The sequence below is a fragment of the Talpa europaea genome (assembly GCF_964194135.1).
Source record: "Talpa europaea genome assembly, chromosome: 12".
Taxonomy (NCBI): domain Eukaryota; kingdom Metazoa; phylum Chordata; class Mammalia; order Eulipotyphla; family Talpidae; genus Talpa; species Talpa europaea.
Window position 1 is genome coordinate 33,192,234 of NC_140079.1, and position 24,461 is coordinate 33,216,694.

At 38.9% G+C, this 24,461-nt stretch overlaps 1 protein-coding gene across 1 annotated transcript in view; it reads right to left on the reverse strand.

The window, feature by feature from the left end:
• CUL5 (cullin 5) overlaps window positions 1–24,461 on the reverse strand; it is a gene marked incomplete at both ends in the record, with an annotated part of 71,410 nt that overhangs the window by 28,662 nt on the left and 18,287 nt on the right. The window contains 4 exons of the mRNA XM_084249944.1: window positions 19,308–19,388; window positions 19,472–19,617; window positions 21,231–21,372; window positions 23,633–23,809. Of these exons, the coding sequence (XP_084106070.1) occupies window positions 19,308–19,388; window positions 19,472–19,617; window positions 21,231–21,372; window positions 23,633–23,809 (546 nt within the window). The remainder of the gene's footprint in view (window positions 1–19,307; window positions 19,389–19,471; window positions 19,618–21,230; window positions 21,373–23,632; window positions 23,810–24,461) is intronic.

Consider the following 24,461-nt stretch of genomic DNA (forward strand, 5'->3'; position numbering starts at 1 on the left):
TAGACTAAAGTACACTGCTGAGGGGAGCAGCGGGCGGCAGGAGAGGTCTGCGCGCCATGTGGGACCCTCCTTCGGTGGCCGGGGAGCAGCCAGGGATTGAACTGGCGCTGCAGAGGCTGCAGGCAGCCTCGCAACCCAGCGCTCAACTGCTGTGCCACCGGGGAGGCCCTCTCTTCAGAAAATTTTTTTTTTTTAGAGGCATGTTTTATTTATTTATTTGTTTGTTTGTTTTGTTTATACATGCACTGGGTACAGTCAGAAGCGCGGGAGGGTGAGAGAATTCACCAGAGCCAGAGCGGGGAGCAGAGCAGGCAGAAGGACCGAAGTACACTGCTGAGGGGAGCAGCGGGCGGCAGGAGAGGTCTGCGCGCCATGTGGGACCCTCCTCCAGTGGCCGGGGAGCAGCAGGGGATCGAACCGGTGCCACAGAGGCGGCAGGCAGCTTCGCAACCCAGCGCTCAACTGCTGCACAACCGGGAGGCCCTCTCTTCAGAAATTTTTAACAAAAGTGCCCAAGCAGGGAAGGAAATAGTACAGAATGAAAAAATAAACTTTGAGAGTCTTTTCTTACCTGGAGAGAACATCAGAATTAAGACTCAAATTCTAACAGTATGAATACATTCATTTAGCCAACTATCACTGGATGCCTACTACTTGGGCACCAAGAAAGTGGTCAGGAGACATACGAGAATAAGATATAACCCCTACTTTGGAGAAGATCACATTGAAAATTTTTACTTGAATTACAAATCTCTTAAGTGAATTATATATCCTTTAAGTTATTTGTCATGACTTTTCCAACAACCTGATAGTAACACATACACACACAAACAAAAATCAGCAAAGGAATTACTTCTGTTTAAAGTAGTTAAAAATGTCATACCTACAAGATGCTTTTTAAATTGGATCTTGAAAAAATACGTATATAACTTACAGTGGATTGAGTAGTCTATGAAAAAGATAGTGGGAGTGAATGCTAGAAAGGTGGTCTAGAGCCAGAAGTATCAAAGGTTTTAAACAGAGGGTAAATGTAATGAGCTTCTACTCCCCAATTCCCCAAGGATCAAGAGCTGGTGTGAAGTGGTGGTAGGGAGAATAATAAAGGAGGCTGTTGAAATATTCCATGTTCGAGGACCAGGCTCCAGTGTTCTAGGAAGCTCCCAGTAAAATGACCTAAATGGGGCAGAAGATGTCCACTCCACCCCCTTTCCTGCTCCCTACTATAATATAATTATTTGGTCTTCTTGTGCTCAACATATTTCTGAGTCCTAGAGACAAAATTATTTTTATCAATTTAGTTTTCAGAAATAAAATAAAACAAAAAATGAGAATACCTACATAATATAAACAACAGATTGGAAGTACTAAAGCAAGGTACACAAAAGCTGACATGTATTTTTTTTTAATATTTATTTATGCATATACGAGCTAGGGTGTAGGCCAGAGGTGCAGGAGGTGAGAGGATTCACCAGAGACAGAGTGGGGAGCAGAGCAAATGGATTGACCGAAATACACTGCTGAGGAGAGCAGGAGGTGAGACAGGAGAGGTCTGCTGTGCCATGTGGGTTAGCTCCTTGGCAAGGGGTCAAACTCATGCTTCAGTGGCTGCCTATAGCTTCATAGGGCTGAGACTTAATCCCTTGTGCCATCAGGGAGGTCCAGCTGACATATATCTACTTAAAAATCAAAATCATTTATCTGTTAAGGAAGTGAATTATATATCCCTTAAGTTATTTGTTAAAAAGTCCTCTTAGAATTGAATAATGTTGACTAATTAGAGTTGAATTTAGGTAATGGTGATTCATTCCTCTATTCTAGTATAAAGAATGTCCATAATAAAAGTTTTTTCAGGTCCCTCTCTGAGAATTATGCCAATGACTTTTAAATGCACAAACATCAATTTCTGTCATAAGAGAAATAATACATACAAAGTGTTTGAGATGAGAGTGTGCCACAGAAATAAGCTCCAAGTCCCTGCACTTCCCCTCTCTTTCCTATTTCATTGAATTTATACTTGAATACAATCCTGTGCAGTAGTCAAATTTTGCAGATTTCAAAACTGTAGAACAGTGTATTTCAAACTGTTTGTTGTGAGACAAGTATTAATAGCTGTGACCGACCAGCTTAAGAAAAAAACAAAAACCAAAAAACAGAAGAGTATCAGCGTATATATGGCACACATCACAATGAATATTATTTCTTTTTTTCTCTTTTTTTTAAAGATTTATTTATTTATTTATTTATACAAGCACTGGGTACAGTCAGAAGCGCGGGAAGGTGAGAGAATTCACCAGAGCCAGAACAGGGAGCAGAGCAGGCAGAAGGACCGAAGCACACTGCTGAGGGGAGCAGCGGGCGGCAGGAGAGGTCTGCGCGCCAGGTGGGACCCTCCTCAGGTGGCTGGGGAGCAGCTGGAGATCGAACCGGCGCTGCAGAGGCCGTGCGCAGCTTCGCAGCCCAGCGCTCAACCGCTGCGCCACTGGGGAGGCCCACAATGAATATGATTTCATAAAACTTTTCTTTAGTTACGTACAAAATTTTCATTTAGTTACGTATATACACATAGTATATATGAAGTCACAATATAAAATGTGCTTATTATGGGTTACTATGAGAATTAAAAAGACAGGCTAAATCGACAAGAAAATTGAATTAAGCAGCTTATATAAAAGGTATTAAGGAAATAAAAGGTCGCTGAAGCTTCTCCTTAGCTTGAGAAGTTAAAATCTTATAATAGCTGATACCTTTTCGTGAGCATTTACTGTATGCCAAACATTGTGCTAAATGCTTTCCATACATGACCTCACTTAACCCAGGTGACAACCTTAGGAAGTAGAAATTTAACAAGAGGAAACAAACATTGAGAAGATAAAGAATTTGACAATGTCAGAGTTAGTTGGTAAGGTCGTGAGCTGTAATGAGAAGCTGGTACATGATTCCACTGCTTACAACTTTTGTTACTACACTAACAGAGCAAGATATTCTTAGTAATGGCTATTATTCTCAAAACTGAGCAAAGTGTTAAAAGGAATAGAGAAATATTAAACATGATTTATACCCTCAATGATCTTACAATCCAGATGGAAACATGTAACTACTGCACATGTGCATATTTCACATATACAGAACTACATGAAAAGAAGTTCAACCTTGCTAAGAAGTACAAATAAATGCACCACTACTGCACAAAGGACAGAGGCTATTCTGTCCATGGTTATGTATTCAGTCTCACAAACAGTTGTTTGATAAGTAACCCAACCAAGCAGTCTATGATCTACTACTAAATCAAATGGCAGAAACAACAGGATGGAAATTCCAATAAGAGAAAATGGATAAAGGATAAGTGAATTTGGGGTCTACTTTACTGCAAATGGGCTACAAGGACTCTGAAGGATTTGGACAGGCATAAAAAAAAGTAACAAAAGTAGAAAGGAAAACATTAAAGAAAACACTGAATCCAAGAGAAAGACGTGAAAGAACAATGTACATGAGTTAGGAAATATTCCTTACTGAGTACAATAACTATTTATGGAGGGTATGAAGTTAAAGAAAAAGCTCAGGACCAAGTTATGAATCATTTTGAAAATCAGAGATAGGAAATAAAATGATACTATTGTAAAAAAAAAGTTTATGAAAGATTAGTCTGAACTCACAAAAGAACACAAATGGTAATAAAGATGCCCAGTCTCATGAATAATTTTTATTTTTATTTTTTTTATAGAGGCATGTTTTATTTATTTATTTGTTTGTTTGTTTGTTTTGTTTATACATGCACTGGGTACAGTCAGAAGCGCAGGAGGGTGAGAGAATTCACCAGAGCCAGAGCAGGGAACAGAGCGGGCAGAAGGACCGAAGTACACTGCTGAGGGGAGCAGCGGGCGGCAGGAGAGGTCTGCGCGCCATGTGGGACCCTCCTCCAGTGGCCGGGGAGCAGCCGGGGATCGAACCGGTGCCGCAGAGGCCGCGGGCAGCTTCGCAACCCAGCACTCAACCGCTGCGCCACCGGGGAGGCCCTCATGAATAATTTTTAAATGTACATAAAAATCCCTAAAATTTTATGATACTGGGAAATTGGCAAAAATTCATCGACTGATGAAACCCACATCAGCAAAGATAAACAGGTACATTGTTGATGACAGTAAGAGTTACAACATTTCTGAAAATCATTAGGTATTACACAGCAACTTATAAAAGATGCTTTCCCTTTGCTTCAACAATTTTCTTTTCAAAGTACATATATATGATGAAATACATGTAGGCATGACAATGTAATAAAGAAGTGTTTAGCATAAAAATGCATGATGTCCTAAATTTCTTTTAAAATGCAAGAGAAAAGAAAGAAAGAAAAAAGAAATAAGGGCTCAATCACGACAAAATGATAATTATTATTGAATCTAAGGTCTACATATAGGGGCTGGGGCTCACTATATAGTTTTCTCTATTCCTGCAAATGCTTGAAAACTTTCATCACAAAACTTTTTTAAAAATAAAGAAGAGAAATATGGTATAGATATCTGTGTATTGAAAATCCTTTAGAAAATTATTTTATGCAGACAAAAAGAAAGGCAGATTGCTTGATAAGAGTTTTCTCCTTATTTCAAGATTCTTGTCTTAACGAGATCAGTTCCTTGAGGGCAGAGACCATGTTATTCCTCTTTTGTATTCTTTCCCATGATTTACCAAAGCACTATATACATAGTCTGCCTAAATATATACTTGTTATTTCAAAAATACATCTTGAATGGAAAAGATAGTGATAAGCCATCTCTCTCACCTTGTATTCCCTTTCTGTCTCCGTGAAGAAAAAAACTTTTTGCATATGCCACCAACTCCTGTATTTTGCCTGAGATGAGCACAACTTCTAAATCCATAGCAATCTCTCCCCAGAGGTCTGCAAGGTGAAACACTTTAACTATCAATATGCTTGATGGTTTACCTTCCTGTATAGCCAAGACTATAGACTCTTCAAAGATGATGGCTGCCATAAAGTGCAGCAGGCACCTGAATGAACAATAGCACAGGTCTTTGAAGATGAGGTGAACAGAGAGGCTAAGCGACATAGTGGAGTCTTCAGTGGTACTGAATTTGCACAATTAATTATACTTCACTGATTTTAGTAAAACACAAGAACAATTCTTATTTTCATTATTTATGTAACTCAGCATAAGTAATAATTTGCTTTGTCTCGGCTGTAAAATAGGAGTTGAACTAAAAGTTATCCCAGGCATGACTTTATCACTATTAGGTCTTTAACTATATGAAATTATTTGTAATGTACTCAAGAATCTATCTGTTCTATAAATGGTAGGCTATTCTTAAAATCAACTTCCCTTGCTCTTTCTAGCTTGGCTAAGGTTTCTTTTTCTACTAGTATAACTAGTATGCTTCCTTCACTTCTAAACTAGTTATACAAGCTACAGACTGACTTACTTTGACTTTCTGGATAATACCCTTGATATGCTAAAACACTGTCTGTTGACCAGTACTTACTTTAATATTAATCTATGATTTGTGAAGTAGATGCTTATTCAGTTTTTAATGAATATTTTGCACAGACATTAAAAGAGCCTCTATTTGTCTTAGAATCAATAAGCAACTTTATCCAAACCAGAGCTCTAGTATTAAAAAAACATCATAACAGACTCAGTGCTTAAATATTTTCTACACAGCACTTCATTTAACTCTGACAACACAAGTATGTATCACCTCATTTTGCAGCTAGGAAAACAAGAATTACAGAAGCTGAATAATTTGCCAAAGGGTACACTTCTGGTAAAATAACAGTGGAATTCAAATCCTCATCTGATTCCAAACTGCATGCCCCTAAACACTATACTACACTGTCTCCCTGATCTGTGCCTAGTCTTTGTGAAGAGACTGAGACTTGCCACCACTAATTCTATTCCACTACTCACTGTATAAACAATCCATTTTATTCTAGTGGCAGGCGCTCTGGATATAGGGACCAGGTCTATCACACTAGCAGAAGACTTGTACTTTAGGTACATAATAAATACTAACTGCATGTTCTCATGGACTATCAAAGCCCAGTGGACTATCTCCTCTAATCTAACAGTCATAAACAGATTTTAAGTTATCTTGATATAAATTTTTTTCACTCTTTTCTTACTGCTATCTGTCACTTTTTGCTGTCAGTAACTCCCATTTGGCAGTACAACTCTGAAGCCTTTTACCCTATTTTACTAAAGACACTTATTGCTCATCTGCTACAGGTCCACCCAATGAAAATGGAGCTTATTATAATTATGAGTAACTGGATCTGTAAAAGGTTATGTTGCTGTCCTGTAAGTAAGAGTAAAAGAGCAGGCCTAACCGACATTTACATCTAATGTAACATGTAGCTTCTGAGAATTTATTTCCAGATTCTCTTCTTCACTGAACTGTAAGTGGATCAAAGTTGCCAAGTTGTCCTCTGGAGAAGTCAGTTATTACTACAGTATACCTTCTACAAACACTTAGACATTGGGACTCCAGCATGAGCACACGTATGTGCAAAGGCAACTAAACACAAAGCATGTGATCCAAATTTGGGCCCTTCACCCAAGCTGGAACAATTAGAGCTGGGCTAATCAAAACAGGTGAAATACCTCCTCTCAAGTAACAAATTTTAGGCTGGCAGCTCTCATGGTCCTGCTTCAACAATAAAGGTCTATCAGCTATAGAACATAATGACAAAAAAAACAAACAAACAAAAAAAAAAAACAAAAACAAACAAACCGAGAAAGTTCTGCTTAAGTTCCAAATCCGTATTTCATTCATTTTCATCTTTCCCTAGTGCTTTTCACATTGGACTTCACACAAATCAATACATTTGCCTTTCTGGTCTGAGATGGTTCTTGACCCTTGCAACCAAGAATGCTAATTGTATGTGCAATACACACATTCAAAATCATTTATCAAACTGCATATCTTCTTAAAGTACTCCAGAGTACGCAGCAGTATCCTTTGGATATCACACTGCACATCTAGTATCCTTTGGCACTCAGGACCCAGATTTAGACTGAAGTACAGGCTTAGTGTCACCATTTTCCAGCTGGTTGGGAGCATTCCGTACAGGTCTCTCAATTTCAGTGTCCTCATTTGTAAAATACAAACAAGTTCTACCTCTAAAACATATCCTGATTTATGGGTGCTTCGGTGGTAGGTCTGGTAACTTATACCTGAAGAGATGTGATCCTATACCTCTGAATCATATCCAGTTATAAACCAGTGTTACCTCAAAAAACAAAAAACAAATGTCCTGAATCTATCTACTTATGAAGCCATCTCCACACCACCACCATTTGTCACCAAAATCATTATTCTATAATTCAAACCTCCACAAGAACATCAGCTGTGCAAGTGCAAAGATTTTTTTCCCCATGTTGTATGCTACAAAGTTGCAAAAATCACAGAAAATGTCCATACATCCATCATCTCATTTCCCCTGATAACATCTTACACAACTACAGTACATTAAAACAAGGATAATAGTATAGGTACAAGACAATTTACTAACTACAGACCTTATTAAAAATTCACCAACTTTTGGTGGGAGTGCAAACTGGTCCAACCACTATGGAGAGCTGTGTGGAGATTTCTTGACCTACTAAATATAGAGCTTCCATATGATACAGCAATTCCACTCCTAGGTATTTACCCAAAGGACACAGAAACATCAATTCCAAAGAGCACCTGCACCCCTATGTTTATAGCAGCACTATTTACAATAGCTAAGCTTTGGAAACAACCCAAATGCCCAAAAATAGATGACTGGATCAAGATGTGGTACATATACACCATGGAATATTACTCAGCATTCAAAAAAGATAAACACATGCAATTTGCAGCAACATGGATGGAGCTGGAAGAGGTCATGCTCAGCGAAATAAGCCAGAAAGAAAAAGAAAAATACCGGATGGTCTCACTCATAGCAGGAATCTAGAAAACTTAAATAAGTGACCAGGAAAAATAATAACTATAAGAAAGAAAATATCAAAATCAACAAACAACTATGAACCAGAGACACTCTATGGGGGTAGGGGGCCGGGGAAAGGAGGACTTGGGGTCAAAATAAGGGGGTTATAATTGTATGGGGAATATAAAAATAAAATTTAAATAAATAAATAAATAGAATGCAGCAAATCACCAAAAATAAAAATTAAAAATTAAAAAATAAATAAATAAAATGCCTGTGGGTGGGCCTCCCCTGGTGGCGCAGGCAGTTGAGCGCTGCACTGTGAAGCTGTCCACAGCCTCTACAGCACCGGTTTGATCCCTGCCGACCGATGAGGGTCCCACATGGCGCAGCAGACCTCTACTGTCTCGCCCGCTGCTCCCCTAAGCAGTGTATTTTGTCAGTCTGCCTGTTCTGTTCCCCACTCTGTCTCTGGTGAATCCTCTCACCCTCCCGTGATCTGGCCTGTACCCCGGTTCTTATATAAAATAAATAAATAAATAAATAAATCTTTAAGAAAAAAAAAAATCACCAACTTTTCATTAACATCCCTTTCCCATTCCAGGATCCTATTTACAAGCCCATACTGTATTTACGTGTTAGTTCTCCTTGTCTCCTGAAATCTGTGATAGTTTCTTAATCTTTTTTTGTCTGTTATGGTACTAGCACTTTTAAAGAATGCTAGTCAGTAATTTGGATTGAATAATCTTTTCTCAGTAGAATAAGATTATACATTTTTTTACAAGAACACTACAGGAAAGATGCTGTATTCTTCTTAGTGCTAAATATCAAATGGTACATAATGTCACTATGTCCCTCTACTGGTAGTATTAACCTTGATCACTTGTAAGAATGTCTTTCAGGTTCCCCATCATAAACTCACTGTTTAATCCTTAAAATATCTCTAGGAGATTTTTTTTTTTTAAGATTTTATTTATTTATTTATACAAGCACTGGGTACAGTCAGAAGGGCCGGAGGGTGAGAGAATTCACCAGAGCCAGAGCGGGGAGCAGAGCAGGCAGAATGACCGAAGTACACTGCTGAGGGGAGCAGCGGGCGGCAGGAGAGGTCTGCACGCCATGAGGGACCCTCCTCCAGTGGCCGGGGAGCAGCCAGGGATTGAACCGGCGCCACAGAGGCTGCGGGCAGCCTTGCAACCGAGCGCTCAACTGATGTGCCACCGGGGAGGCCCTCTTTAGGAGATTTTTTAAAAAAATTTTTTAAAGATTTATTAATATTTTTTTATTTATACAATAGCTGGGGTACAGGCCAGAGGTATGGGATGGTGAAAGGATTCACCAGAGACAGAGTGGGGAGCAGAACAGGCAGAGGACCGAAAGCACTGCTAAGGGGGGCAGTGGGCCGGCCCAACAGAAGTCTGCTGCACCATGTGGGAATCTCCCTGGCTGGCTGGGAATCAAACTGGAGTTGCAGAGGCTGTGGACAGCTTCACGGCGCTGTGCTCAACCCGCTGCACCACTGGGGAGGTCCTCTAGGAGATATTTTTAAACTATAAAAATATTCTATTAAATTTTTTTTTTAAAGATTTATTTACTTACGCATACAAGAACTGGGGTGTAAGCCAGAGGTGGGGGTGGTGGTGAAAGGATTCATTAGAGACAGAATGGGGAGCAGAACAGGCAGACTGACTGAAATACACTGCTGAGGGGAGCAGTGGGCGAGGCAGGAGGTCTGCTGCGCCATGTGGGTCACCTCCCTGGCCAGGGATCGAACTTGTGCTGCAGAGTCTTTGGATAGCTTCATAGTGCTGAGATTTAACTCCCTGCGCCACCAGAGAGGCCCTCTATTAAATATTTTATTTTCTTAAAGATTTTATTTATTTATACAAGAGCTGGGGTACAGGCTAGAGGCACAGGAGGGTGAGAGGATTCACCAAAGACAGAGCAGGGAACAGAACAGGTAGATGGACCAAAAGTACTGCTGAGGGGAGCAGCGGGCAAGACAGGAGAGGTCTGCCGGGCCATGTGGGCATATCCCTGGCCAGCTGGGAATAGAACCAGCACTGCAGAGGCTTCGGACAGCTTCGCAGCTCTGTACTCAACATGCTGCGCCACTTCGGAAGTCCCTATTAAATATTTTATTTTTATTTATTTTTTAAGATTCATTCATTCATTCATTCATTCATTCATTCATTCATTCATTCATTCATTCATACAAGCACTGGGTGCAGTCAGAAGCGCGGGAGGGTGAGAGAATTCACCAGAGCCAGAGTGGGGAACAGAACAGGCAGACTGACAAAGTACACTGCTGAGGGGAGCAACGGGTACGGCAGAAGAGGTCTGTCACGCCATGTGGGACCCTAGCCGGCGGCCGGGGATCGAACTGGTGCTGCAGAGGCTGCAGGCAGCCTCGCAGCCCAGCGCTCAACCGCTGCACCACCAGGAGAGGCCCTATTAAATATTTTATATCAAACTTTTGGACATTAGTTTTAGTATCTTTTGTTGGATCTTGTCTGCAAAAATAATTGCAGTAACATTTGCTTAACGGTGAATTGTCTATTTCTCTCTGCACTTACATGTAGAATGTAAGAGTCTGAACATTTTTCACATTTGAGGGCCATTATAAAGTATATACTTATATGACTTGTCTATCTTTTCCCCAATTTTTTTTTTTCTACTGGGTTTTTGTGTCCTCAATTTTATCATTTATTTAAATGATTTATTTTATTTTTATTTATGCATATAAGAACTGGGGTGTAGGCCGGAAGTGCGGGTGGTGAGAGGATTCACCAGAGAGTGGGGAAAGAACAGGCGGGTCCACTGAAATACACTGCTGAGGGGAGTAGCGGGCAAGACAGGAGAAGTCTGCTGCACCATGTGGGTTAGAGCTCCCTAGCAGGGATCAAACCCATGCCTGTCACAGTGGCTGATGATATCTTCACAGCGCTGAGACTTTAATCCCTGCACTACCAGGGAGGCCTGGGTCCTCAGTTTTAAAAAGTTCTTAATGTGTCAGGGTGGATGGTCTTCATGGTATATGCTACAAACACTTTTCCCTAAATTGTCAGTTGACTCTTCACTTTGTTTATGGTGCATTTTTGCATTATTTTTTCCAAAGAGAGAAAAATAATTTATTCCAAAAGGTGACAAAAGTAATAAATTCATCCTGAAAATATACTTCAGAGTAATTATGTTGGTACAGCTCTTCCCTTTGAACAACGTTCCAGCGGAGTCTTACAGTCTTCTAAGTTCTTAAACACTCTATTAACTCTGTCTTGTGAGCAGGCAGGAGCTGTCTTCAAATGGACCACGCACCAAGAAGCAGAGGAGGTCAGCATGAGAGGCACCGGAGGCTGCTGTCTGCCCTGGTTGCCCCAGGAGCTCTGTGGTTTTATTTTTTAATGCAGTCAAATTTATCAGTTGTTCTTTTATTTTTAAAAAAGATTTATTTATTTATGCATACAAGAACTGGGTACAGGCCAGAGGTGTGTGATATGAGAGGATTCACCAGAGACAGAGTGGGGAACAGAACAGGCAGACTGACTGAAATACACTGCTGAGGGGAGCAGTGGTTGAGTCAGGAGAGGTCTGCTATGCCATGTGGGTAGCTTCCTGCACCCCCTGCACACCAGGGAGGCCCAGTTGTTCTTTTATTGACCCAGAATTCTAAATTCCATTAAAAAGCCCCCCCCCCCCCCCGTGCCTCCCTGGTGGTGCAGCTGTTGAGCGCTGGGTTGCGAAGCTGCTCCGCTTCAATCCCCGACCACCGGGTGAGGGTCCCACATGGCGCACAGACCTCCTGCCACCAGCTGCCCCCCTCAGCAGTGTACTTTGTCAGTCTGCCTGCTCTGCTCTCCGTTCTGACTCTGGTGAATTCTCTTGCCCTCCCGCACTTCTGACTGTACCCAGTGCTTGTATAAATAAACAAATATTTAAAAAAAAAAAAAAAAAGCCCTCCCTAACCAAAGTTAAAGAGGAAACTCATTAAATACCTGTATGATTTCATTTTTAATTTCAATATCTAGATCCCTGATCCATTTGGTATTTAGTCTTCTCAATAGTGTAAAATACAAATCTAACTATCTTTTTCCGAGTGGCTACAAGTTGTCCCATCTCTTTTTTTTTTTTTTTTTAAAGTCCAACATACTGGGCCTCCCCTGGTGGTGCAGTGATTGAGTGCTGGGCTGCGAAGCTGCCCATAACCTCTGCAGCTCCGGTTCAATACCCGGCCGCCAGCAAGGGTCCCACATGGTGCGACAGACCTCTCCTGCTGTGTCCGCTGCTCCCCTCAGCAGTGTATTTCATCAGTCTGCCTGTTCTGTTCCCCGCTCTGGCTCTGTTGAATTCTCTCACCCTCCCGTGCTTCTGACTGCACCCAGTGCTTGTATAAATGAATAAGTCAATCTTTAAAAAAAAAAAAAAAGTCCAACATACTTCCAATGATTTAAGATCCAACTTTTCTCATACATAATTCTGGACTTCCTGTTCCACGTGACTGGTCCACTGTCTATTTGTCAATATCACACTGTGTTAACTATGGTGGTTTTGTACGGTATGTTTTTTGTTTTGTTTTTTTTAAAGATTTATTTATTTATTTATACAAGCACTGGGTACAGTCAGAAGCGCGGGAGGGTGAGAGAATTCACCAGAGTCAGAACAGAGAGCAGAGCAGGCAGAAGGACCGAAGCACACTGCTGAGGGGAACAGCGGGCGGCAGGAGAGGTCTGTGCGCCATGTGGGACCCTCCTCCAGCGGCTGGGGAGCAGCCGGGGATCGAACCGGTGCAGCAGACTTCGCAGCCCAGTGCTCAACCGCTGCCCTGTACAGCGGGGAGGCCCTGTACAGTATGTTTTAATGTCTGGTAGAACTACTTTTCTTTAGTTTTTCTTTTCCAGTATTCCCTTGGCTATTTACACAAGTTTATTTTTCCATACTTAGCTATCAACTTTTTCTTTTTAAAAAAGCTTTATTTATTTATGTATACAAGAATTGGGGTACAGGACGGGGGGGGGGAGTAGGGGAGTTGAGAGGATTCACCAGAGAGAGTGGGAAGCAGAACAGGCAGACTAACTGAAGTACACTGCTGAGGGGAGCAGCAGGAGAGACAGGAGAGGTCTGCTGTGTCATGTGGTTAGCTCTCTGGCAGGATATGGATTGAATTCATGCTGCAGAGGCTGCTGATAGCTTCACAGTGCTGTGCTTAACCCCTTGCACCACCAGGGAGGTCCTAGTTATCAACTTTCTAACTTCGTACAGTAGCTGCTATTTTTATTGTAATAGTGAATTTATAAATTAACTTAGGGGAGATCTGACTGCAATTCTGAGTCACAGAATTTAAGGGATATCTTTCCCCCTTTTTTTAAAGTCTACTTGTGTCTTTTGACTGATTAAATTTTTTCCTCTTACAGGTTTCATACATTTCTTGTTCAATTTATGCCCAAGATTTAATTTTTCTTGTTGTTACTATGAGGTTTTCCCTAACATTATATCTTGTTTATTATTTCTGTTACAAAGGTTACTGACTTTTGTATGTTTTTATGCCCTGTTACTTTAGTGAATTATTTTATTGTATGAGTTAGTTTTACTATTGATTTTCTATAGTTTTCCAGACATACTATCATATTGTCTCCAAACTAAGAGTTTTACTTTTGTTTATTTATTCTTATGTCTCTAGTTGATTTCTTTTTTTTCCTAAATAGCGAGACACATAAAAAGTCTAATTAATCCTCTCATGAAAAATATGCACAATCACCACAGATACAGATAAGGTCACTTCAGAATCATTACTCCTGTTGTCCAATCTTCAGCTCACTGCTAGACACTTCATTTCTTTTGCCAGCACCAACATCGGCCTTTGCAGACTCCTGACTTTTCTTCATTCTGTTCTTGCTTTCCTTTTGCTGTTTTCTTGAGGTCTTTTTCTTCTCATATGTCTTAAGTACTACTGCCTTTCCAGGTAAATATGTCAATTACCATTTGTTTCTGTAGTCGAGGTCACCCATGAACTTCCTGGACCAGATAAATACTGTATCATTCATGAAGGAGATAAATCTTCAACCATCCAGGGAGGATTTAATTGATTTCTTTAGCTAATGTCTCTGAGATAAGGTTAAATAGCAGCAGAAATAGTGGGGATTCTTGCCTTTTTCAAGATCTTAATGGAAATACCTCTAACACTTCTTCATAAAATAAGATACTACCTTCATGACTAAGATAGATACATGGAGATCTTTACCTACCTATCTATACATTTGTTGGAGACCCCTAAGGTGTGAAGAGCTGAGACATGGAGAATGTCAGGGTTGTAACTGGAAGACTGGTCAACATGGGCTGGAAGACTGACCCGTGTCCAGACCAAGATGTCCTTTCTTGTGTCAGCAAACCTAATCCTGAGAAACAGGCAAGATTAGAAAGGGAGTAAAATATACCTGATAGCACAGAACCTTGGTGGTGACTGTGTGCCCAGACAAGGCTAAATACTAAGAAAATGATTCATTGTCTAATAACTAACTAGTGGAGGGAATAACCAGTGGAGGGAAGCCGTCTGTATCAACAAAAATGAGTTGGTCCTGGCGGTCGGGATGCTTGCGCACAGAATGAGAGGCCTTGCATCCCCTGGGTCCTGCTTCTCTTAAACTCTATTTTGTGTCTGTCATTTCTTTATTCCTCGGTTCTTTCGGGTTCCTCTCTCAACGCTGTTCACCGGAGCTGGACTCCGGCAATACATTCTTTTTTATTTTTTATTCAAAGATTTATTTACTTATGCATACAAGAACTGGGGTGTAGACCAGAGGTGTGGAGGGTGAGAAGATTCACCAGAGGCAGAGTGGGAAGCAGAACAGGCGGGTGGACTGAAATATATTGCCTGGTGAGGGGAGCAGCCAGTGAGACAGGAGAGGTCTGCTGCGCCATGCAGGTCAGTTCCCTGGCCAGGGATCTAACACAGGCCTCAATTGCCAACGCTCGCTGGATAGCGGCGAGACATTAACCCCCCAGCCACCGGGGAGGCCCCAGCATACATTCTTTTTTTTAAAAGATTTTATTTATTTATTTATACATGTACTGGGTACAGTCAGAAAAGCGGGAAGGTGAGAGAATTCACCAGAGCCAGAGCGGAGAGCAGAACAGGCAGACTGATGAAGTACACTGCTGAGGGGAGCAGCGGGCAGCAGGAGAGGTCTGCACGCCATGTGGGACCCTCGCCTGGTGGCCGGGGATCAAACCGGAACTGCAGAGGCTGCGGGCAGCTTTGCAACTCAGCGCTCAACCGCTGTGCCACCGGGAGGCCCTCCTGCATACATTCTTGATGATATTCTTAATAAAAGAAGAAAATCCTTCCCCTCCCCATAACAATAATGGCAGGAGACAAGGATCCCCAATATTATTCAACAGCTTCCTAAGAGTAACTATTAATGGATTTAGCTCATTGACGAAAACAGGAGATATTAATATAGAAAAGCAATATCACTTGCAGATGTTGTAATCAGATGCCTTGAATGCTGAAGAAAATTAATTACAAAAAAATGAAAGAAATCAGTAACCTGCAGAGCACTATATAAACACTGAAATGTACATCTGACCTTTATTAGGCCTGGCCTCCCAACTGGATACTACCTACGTGAGATTTGCTCATTCTACAGAATACGGGTCCAGAAACTTGTTTTCATGTGTACACTGGGAACTAATCAGGCTGAGATTATCCCATACTAAATTCAAAGACAGTAATAGAAAAGCTACAATAATTAGTTAATTTTCAGAGGGAAAAAAACGCCAAAAAATACATGCTTTAATCTTAAATTCTGGTGTGCATTATCAAATAGTTCATAAGAAGTGACTTGAACAGTAAAATATATTCATCCTATTTTGTAACAGTCTTCCATTAATAAGAATAGCCTAATAGGTAGGAACAAACTAAAGTTAGTATCAAAGAAAACATTTACAATATATCAAAGCATAATTAAGACTTTAGGACAGTAAGTCCATTTCAAATAATATTTAGCATGGAAAATGACTTATTTCTTACTAACTAGTCAATAAAAACTGTTGATACATTAAATGAGAAACCAGAATTTGGGTAATTTCTTAGCTTACTGTTCATTCTATCAAAATATAGTTCATTTTAACACATCGATTCTCTTTGGAAACAAAACTGTAATCAACAAATACATAATAAATATTAAGTATATAATGGCCTCATTTGGCTGAGCTCTGTAACATAGTAGTGCATCTGCATTAAGTCTTAATTTCCCAATAGTATAATTAAATCTATAATTTTGGTCCTTATATCTCCTCTGTACCAAAGTTTGCTGTACAAACTATATAGGGTTCATTCATCAATACTAACCTAGTTTGTTAAGTTACATGAGTGGGCCTCCCCGGTGGCACAGCGGTTGAGCACTGGGCTGCAGGGTTGCAGGGCTGCCCCCAGCCTCTGCAGCACCAGTTCGATCCTCAGCCACCAGCGAGGGTCCTACATGGCGTGCAGACCTCTCCTGCCACGCCAGCTGCTGCCCTCAGCAGTGTGTTTCATCAGTCTGCCTGTTCTGCTCCCTGCTCTGGCTCTGGTGAATTCTCTCACCCTCCCGTGCTTCTGACTGTACCCAGTGCTTGTATAAATAAATAAATAAATCTTTAAAAAAAAAAAAAAGTTACAAGAGTGATAATCTTTGAAGAAAAATGGTAATAGTAATACGGAGGTGGTATAATGAAAGATTTCTGAATATTTTTCTGGTGATTTTACACATATGTTCACTTTGTGACAATTCATTATTAGACACTTGATATTCTATATGCTGTTCCTCAGATATTTATACATATTTTAATTAAAATAGTTGATTTTTTAAAATAAGCAGATAAAGCAAATTAAAAAAAGCTACAAGGCTTATTCCTTACATCTCTCATTAAGTGCAATTTCTCTGGAAGCATGCTATATAGCACTTAGGGTCTTTGTTGCATAAAACAAACTTATCTTCAAACTCTATCATTCAACTTGGTGAGATGCTTACATTATTTGGTGATGGGGGAAGAGCAATTCACATCTTTTCTTTCAAGTTTTTTTCCCCCATGTCTTTTATTTTATTTTTATTTTTAAAGATTTATTTATGCATATAAGAACTGGGGTGTAGGCCAGAGGTGTGGGGGGAGGGTGAGAGCATTCACCAGAGTCAGAGTGGGGAGCAGAACAGGCGGATCTACTGAAATAGCACTGCTGAGGGGAGCAGCAGGCAAGACAGGAAAGGTATGCTGCACTTTATGGGTTAGCTCCCTGGCGGGGGATGGAACTCATGCTGCAGTGGCTATAGCTCTATGTCTTTAAGCCCTATGTCACCAGAGAGGCCCCCCAATATGTTTTAAAGTAGAAAGGGAGTTAATTGTTCTACACATACTGTCATGTGTATTTGTTTCTACCTTTTTTACTCTTTTCTTAGTCTCTCTCATTCTCCGTCATAGTTCAATTTCCACATTTACCGCAGATATTTTTTTCTATAGATTTTTATTAATTTTTGCAAAGAAGAACTGGGGTATAGGCCAGAAGTGCAGAGGGTGAGAGTATTCACCAGAGACAGAATGGGGAGTAGAGCAGGCAGATTTACTGAAATGCACTGCAAAGGGGAGTAGTGGGCAAGACAGGAAAGGTCTGCTGCACCATGTGGGTTGGCTCCCTGGCCAGGGATCAAACTCAGGCCATCTCTATCTTGGTGATAGCACTGAGTCCTTACCCCTAGGCCACCAGGGAGGCCCCTAATATACATATGATGTAACTAAGCTATCTATATAAACCAGAGAAGAACAAATAATTCTCAAAAAACTATATATCCCCACTCACATACTGCAGGCATATCAATCAATTCAAAATACCCAAATCACTCAAACTAAAATCATCTCCTCCCTGTACTCCCCACAATAAGACTTGTTATTATACTGGATCTCTCTGGGAGGTACAGTTCTCCTACCTAAAATCTCAGAAACATCATTGACTCAATTCTCTCCAATATAGCCCTATACATCTGCAACAGTATTCTACTTTGGGAAGTCAAGTCTTTCTCTATAACCTTATCCTTTCCATTTCCATTGCTATAAAACTATGTTACTCCTAATACCTTGCTTGAATTATTGCAAAAAAGCTCCTACTTCCTCTACCCAGCTCTTCCCCCACTCCAATTAAACTTCCATACTATTACCAGATCAGTCTTCTTGGGGGATAACTTTGAGCACAGTACATTTGTATAAAAAGTATTCAAAGATCCTCCCTACCTTGAGCTAAGTCAAGCCTGGTTTTTAATTTCTCTAGAGAAATTATATAAACAATCATAAATCTAGCCTCCATTACTAGTCAATATCAAAGGTAATTAACCACCAAAAGAGGAAATAAACTGAGCTATATGAAAAGCAAACAAACAAAAACAAAAGAGGGGGAAGAGGAGCTTCGACTCAGCCAGATTTCTGAACAAAGAATAAACGTGACCATTATTCAAGATTGAAGAAGCCAAAGAGAAGTCAGAGGTTGTAAAGTATTTGGTTACAGAAAAGCTGTAATGTTATTTCTTTAAATGCAATTCTGAATCTAGATCCTAGGCTGTGAAGACTGAAATTAAATGTTCTATCAGCCCAATTTCTAAGACTCTCTCCAAGCTTGAGTCTTACTTTTCCCGTGAAAGCACATTAACTTCATACTTCATGTAAAAGAAAATACCCAGCAAGAAAACTGTAGCATGATTACAACCTCTGATCAGTTTCTTTTTTATTAATGAGGAACTTACAATATAAAATAAATAAAAACAATATAAAAGGCTGTTGTTCTCTATAAAAAAATTAACAATTTATCTCATGACAAGACAAAATTTGAAAATATATTCCTAATAACAAGATATAGCTTAGGAATGATGGTTCAGTACTCACTAGTTCAATATTCTGTCACTTATGAAATCAATTACTGTAAATAATGAGAATAATAAACTGTATCTACAGGGAGTCTTATTTTACTAGCAACATGAAAGTAACCTAAAATGGTTAACTTTAGTTATACAGAAAACATAGTAAAAGGAGACTGATAAAAAAATTAAACACATTAAAGAAAAAATAAAAAAGAGAAAGAATTTGAATAGTATATTAAATACAACAAAGTCTAAAGCAGGGATGGCAAATATATTTTTTTTTTGCACATTAACCCTGAAAAGAAATGAATTCTGAATAAGGTGCCTTCTGAAGCTGTGCTCTAGCATAGGAAAGAACACTATAATCAATAAGCAGTGTTGGTCAGAGACATGAGAAAGAATTAATAATGTTACCTGCATCATGTATTTGCCATCCCTGGGCTATTCTACTCATAAATAAAACAAAACAAAACAAAAAACCACCTAATAGAATAAGCAATTAAAAAATTACTTACTGCTTCAACAGAGTTACATTCTCGTCTTGTTTCTAAATAACGTAGTGCTCGCTTTTCTTCTTCTTTTAATTTAGCATCTGCCTGTCCAGAAGTAAAATAGCAATCGTTTTTAAGAATATCAAAAGAATAGCTCAAATGATCACATATACTAAGTTCTGACTTACATATTTCATATAATTCTGTACACCATTTTGTTGTAAATACGAGGGTGCCTGTGTTCTATAAAATCTCTCTGTTGAATCCAAGTATGCCTTCTCAAAATTGTCCCTATAAATTTGAAGCTTATCTTCAGGATTAGAACAAAGGTTAACTGAAAAACAAAAAATAAAATTTAACTCTAATTATGATTCAAATCAGTATTTTGAGTACAATAAATAACAAAATAGAGGAGTTACTATGTGCAAAGGACTATGAACATAAAATCACATAAGACAAAATCCTTCTCCATAAGAAAAAAAAGATTATAGCACAGAGCAGTAAAGTGACAAAGAGTATAGGTAATGTGGAAAGAGATCCACTGGATGATCAAGAAACCATTCACAGAAGAGGTAGAATTTGAATTGAGTCTTAAGGAATAAAGTAGGATTTACATAGCTCGAGATTAGTAAATAATTAAATGTTCAGAAGTAGAAAAGCATAAGACAAAGTGAAGGTACAATGACTAGGCTACTTGAGTGGACTGTAGAAGAAAAAGATAATATGCGAAGTTAGGACGTGGGGTTGTGGGAACTCAAATCTCAGGCTAAGTAACCTGAACTTAGCATGTTGTACCACTAAGGGGTGAGAAAAACAAAACAAAACAGTACTTTAAAATAATTTGCATGAAAGAAACAAAGGTTGAGAGAGAGCCAAACTAAAAAACTAACCTTTGAAAGCGACTGTGGAATGGGGGCAACCAGAGGAGAAGGGGGACACAGACTGGGAGGGAAGATGACAAAGGGAGGGGGCACAAGAGCCTAGGTGGTGAACTATGGGTTCTTTTGGAGGAGGGCTCAGTATGGCAAAAATGCCTGAAGGGGGGCATTCTACAATTCTATAACGAAAATAGCAATGTAAACCTGTATTAACTCACTAAAAACTAATAAAAAAAATAATTTTGGTGAATGAGTTAAATGATAGCATAAAAAGAATGTTTCAAAAGTCCAGATGTAGATTTTAAATTAGCTTAAACTGGTAGATGTTGAAATAAAAAGGAATAAATTTCATGGAAGTTGCTAATGAAAATGTAAAGAAAAGACTTGGTATATAAGGAAATATCGGGACAATGGGAAAAGTCAAAGATAACTAAAATTTCATGAATACAAAAACTGTTATCAAGAACTACTTTGTGCTAGGCATTCTATGTGCAGGAAGGGTAGAGAACAACCCAGTAAATTAGACAAAAGTATTATGACAGGGAAGCACAAGTATTGTGACTAGGAAGCACTGAGTGAGAGGACCGCACTTACTCTGGAATCAAGAAAAATTTCTATGAGGAAATAGAGAATGCAGCTGAGTGAAAAGACTGGGGGGTGGGGGAGGAGGAAAGAGTGTTTTTAGTTGAAGGAAATAGCTTGACTGATTGAAAGAACAAATGAGAGTATCATTGTTAGAAACTAAAGAGTTAGGAGACAAATGTACACATGGAATTAACAGATTTCCTGAAAATGTTAAGTACAAAACTAGTTACCTTTATGAGCTATAGATTCAAATCTACATTTCTCTCACTTAGGTCACTGAAAAGATTTAACAGCCAAGAAATGAGATGGAGAAAATAAATATTAACCACAATAATTATAAATTTCTGTATAAATCTTTGTGTATACTTAAAACATCAGGCATTAAAAATAGACATGGCTATATGCTAATAAAAATAACTTTGATAGCACTATTTTATTATTGTCTTGGAGTTTTCATGAAAAGGAAATTATGATTAAAACATACCATAGGATTCTCTTACTCCAATGACTAGCTGAGAATCAAAAGCTTCTCCTAATCTTTCAGCATGCACCAGCTTCATTGCACTATCTTGGAGTCTGTTTTTTATATTTGAAAAGATTGATTCATTCCATGTATCAAGCATGAGCTAGGAAAAAAAGAACAAAATATGCAGTTGTTTCAGTTATGAGTATACCAAGTACCATATATACACATAAATTGTAAAAAACGTGTTTCAGAATCAAACATAATTGGGTTTTAATTTCAATATTACTTATTTACCTGCTTTGCCGTGTATAAATTAGAGAAAAACAATACAAATTTCAAGTGGTTGTTCAGACTAAATATGATAATACATGAAATACTGCTATGTGTGTGAAATGCTCGTATGCATGTTTGAATAAACAAATAATAAATGAAAAAGGATAAACTTAAAATATGTTTGATATTGGAGCTTAAAAAAATAAAATAATACACAAATCTACCTTAGAGATGTCCCATTTGAATGATGGCAATGGTTTATACACACTCATGAGTAAGTATTACTTTCACAAGTAACTTTTTCAGATATAGGAAATATATTAATAACAACATTAACAATGGTGTCGACAATAACAATAGTTATGTAACACTTACTATGTACCTAGCACTGCTCTAAGCATTTCCACCATCACTTGCTTAATCATCACAATCAAGAAAATAGCACTATATCCCTCTCGGACATGTTAAACCTGGGCCACAGAGAAGAAAGTGAACTCTCCCACATTTACACAGTTGTATGGGGCAGCACTGAAACTTGAGTCTAACAGCTCTCTGGTCCCAAAATCTAAGGTCTTAATCATTAGGTGAAGTTCATTCCCATAATCAAAAGGGAATGGAAAAAGGAAAAGCAACCCAAGAGAGTACAAGATTAAGGAACTGCAAATTTAAAACTATCTCGAACTTTTATTTTATTTTATTTTATTTTTGAGGGGGATACAAATTTCTCATGTTGCAGTTATTTCTGACACTGAAGAAGCTTTGGGTATCTAAATGTATAGTATTCCTGTCAACATAAGAACAGATTTTAAGACCAGGAAGGGGAGCAATGCCTAGGCCAGCCTGAGTGTACTGCTATAACCATCAGAGCATGTAGTAAGTTGTTGAAAGTTCAAATGGCATTTTTTTAACTTTTTAAATCTATAGTTCCATTTAATTCTCACAGTAGGAATATATATGATAAAGAAGGACAGAAAGATTAGGTCAGTAATGAATGAAGAATTCAAAGGGAAACCAAGACTCCTTACTTTCAGAGCTGAATTGTTTCCATTAATCATGAACTGTTCCTGGGCACAGTGTTTCTAACTAGACACTGTACAAAACATGAAAATCAACATAGTATATATACAGATCTTACAATAACTGGGATCAACAAAAGTTTATAAAGGGAGCCTCCCTAGTGGCACAAGGGGTTAAGTCACAGCACTATGAAGCTGTCCACAGCCATTGCAGTACCAGTTCAATCCCCAGTTCAATCCCCAGCCAGGGAGCTGACCCACATGGCACAACAGACCTCTGATGTCTTGCTCGCTGCTCTCCTCAGCAGTGTATTTCAATCTGCCTTTCTGCTCCCCACTCTGGTCTCTGGCCTCACCCCCCACATATCTGCCCTATATCCCAGTCTTGCATGCATAAATAAATAAATATTAAAAAAAGAGAAGTTTATAAAGATGATAGCAGCACTCAGACACAATTAAACACAAAGATTCCAGAAGGTAAACTAATAAAAGGGATTTTTGAAAGAGAATTTAATTTATTTGAAGATGAAAGTATGAGAAAAGGAAATAAAATACTGAAGATAAAACTAGAACGTGAATGTGAAAAGGAAAAGCAAAGAAGGTAATGTTTGAAGACACATGTCTACAGTTTAAGATCACCTAAAAAGATAAAGGATAGTTGAAGCTAGATGGATGAAAAAAAAAATATTAATTTTTTTTTAATAGAGGCATGTTTTATTTATTTGTTTGTTTGTTTTGTTTATACATGCACTGGGTACAGTCAGAAGCGTGGGAGGGTGAAAGAATTCACCAGAGCCAGAGCGGGGAGCAGAGCAGGCAGAAGGACCAAGGTACACTGCTGAGGGGAGCAGCGGGCGGCAGGAGAGGTCTGCGCGCCATGTGGGACCCTCCTCCAGTGGCTGGGGAGCAGCCGGGGATCGAATCGGCGCTGCAGAGGCTGGGCAGCTTCGCAACCCAGAGCTCAACCGCTTCGCCACCAGGGAGGCCCGAAAAAAAAAAAAAATTAAATGAAACCCGGCAACAACAGAAAAGAAATATGCATGTAAAGTATAAAAACTACTTAAGGTCTAAGTTACTTATCTCCCTCTTTCTGACTATTATTCGAGGAAAAAAATGGGAAAACTGACTTACCTTTCGAACAATACTGTCTTCTACATTTGATTTTTTACTGCTTCCCTGTTTACCCATTAATGTAATCTCCAGCTGACAAAAAGGCTTCGGTAAAATGTCACATTGTGTAAAGAATTTTCGCCATTCAACAATATAAGCTTTTAGCAAGGCTGTATCATCTTGATGGCTCAGAACTCGCTGAAAAAAAAGAAAAGGAATCACACCAATATGAAATAACAGGTACTTTAAAGAATAACACATTTATGCTATAAATTTAAGATACATCACTTACTATACAGACTACACTATAGCCAAGAAAAGTTAAAACATATGTATCTATCCAAAGAAGTTAAAACACGTTCATAGACTTAATTGTAGTATTCATTTTGTAATATATATATTGTAATATATACATATATTAAATCATTATGTTGGACACCGAAAACTGAAATGTTATATATGAGTTATGTCTCAATTAAAACAAGAACCATGTATCTTTCAGCTATCACCTACTTATCCTCTATCCTTTCTGCTTTCTTCTCCAACTAAGCAACCACTAATTCACTTTCTATGACTAATATACTTACCAGTTGTGGACTTATATACATGAATGAAATCATATAATATGTAAACTTATTACTGGCTTCTTGAATTCTGAATAAAGCTTACAAGGCTCATCCAAGTAGTAGTATGCATCGACTATGTATCCTGTTTCTTTTCATAGATGAATACTAATGTATTTTATCAATACATTACATTTTGTTTATTTATTTGTCTATTGAAGGACATTTGGGTTGTTTCCACCCCTTGGCTATCATGATATGATAAAATCCATGTATGAAAAAAATGT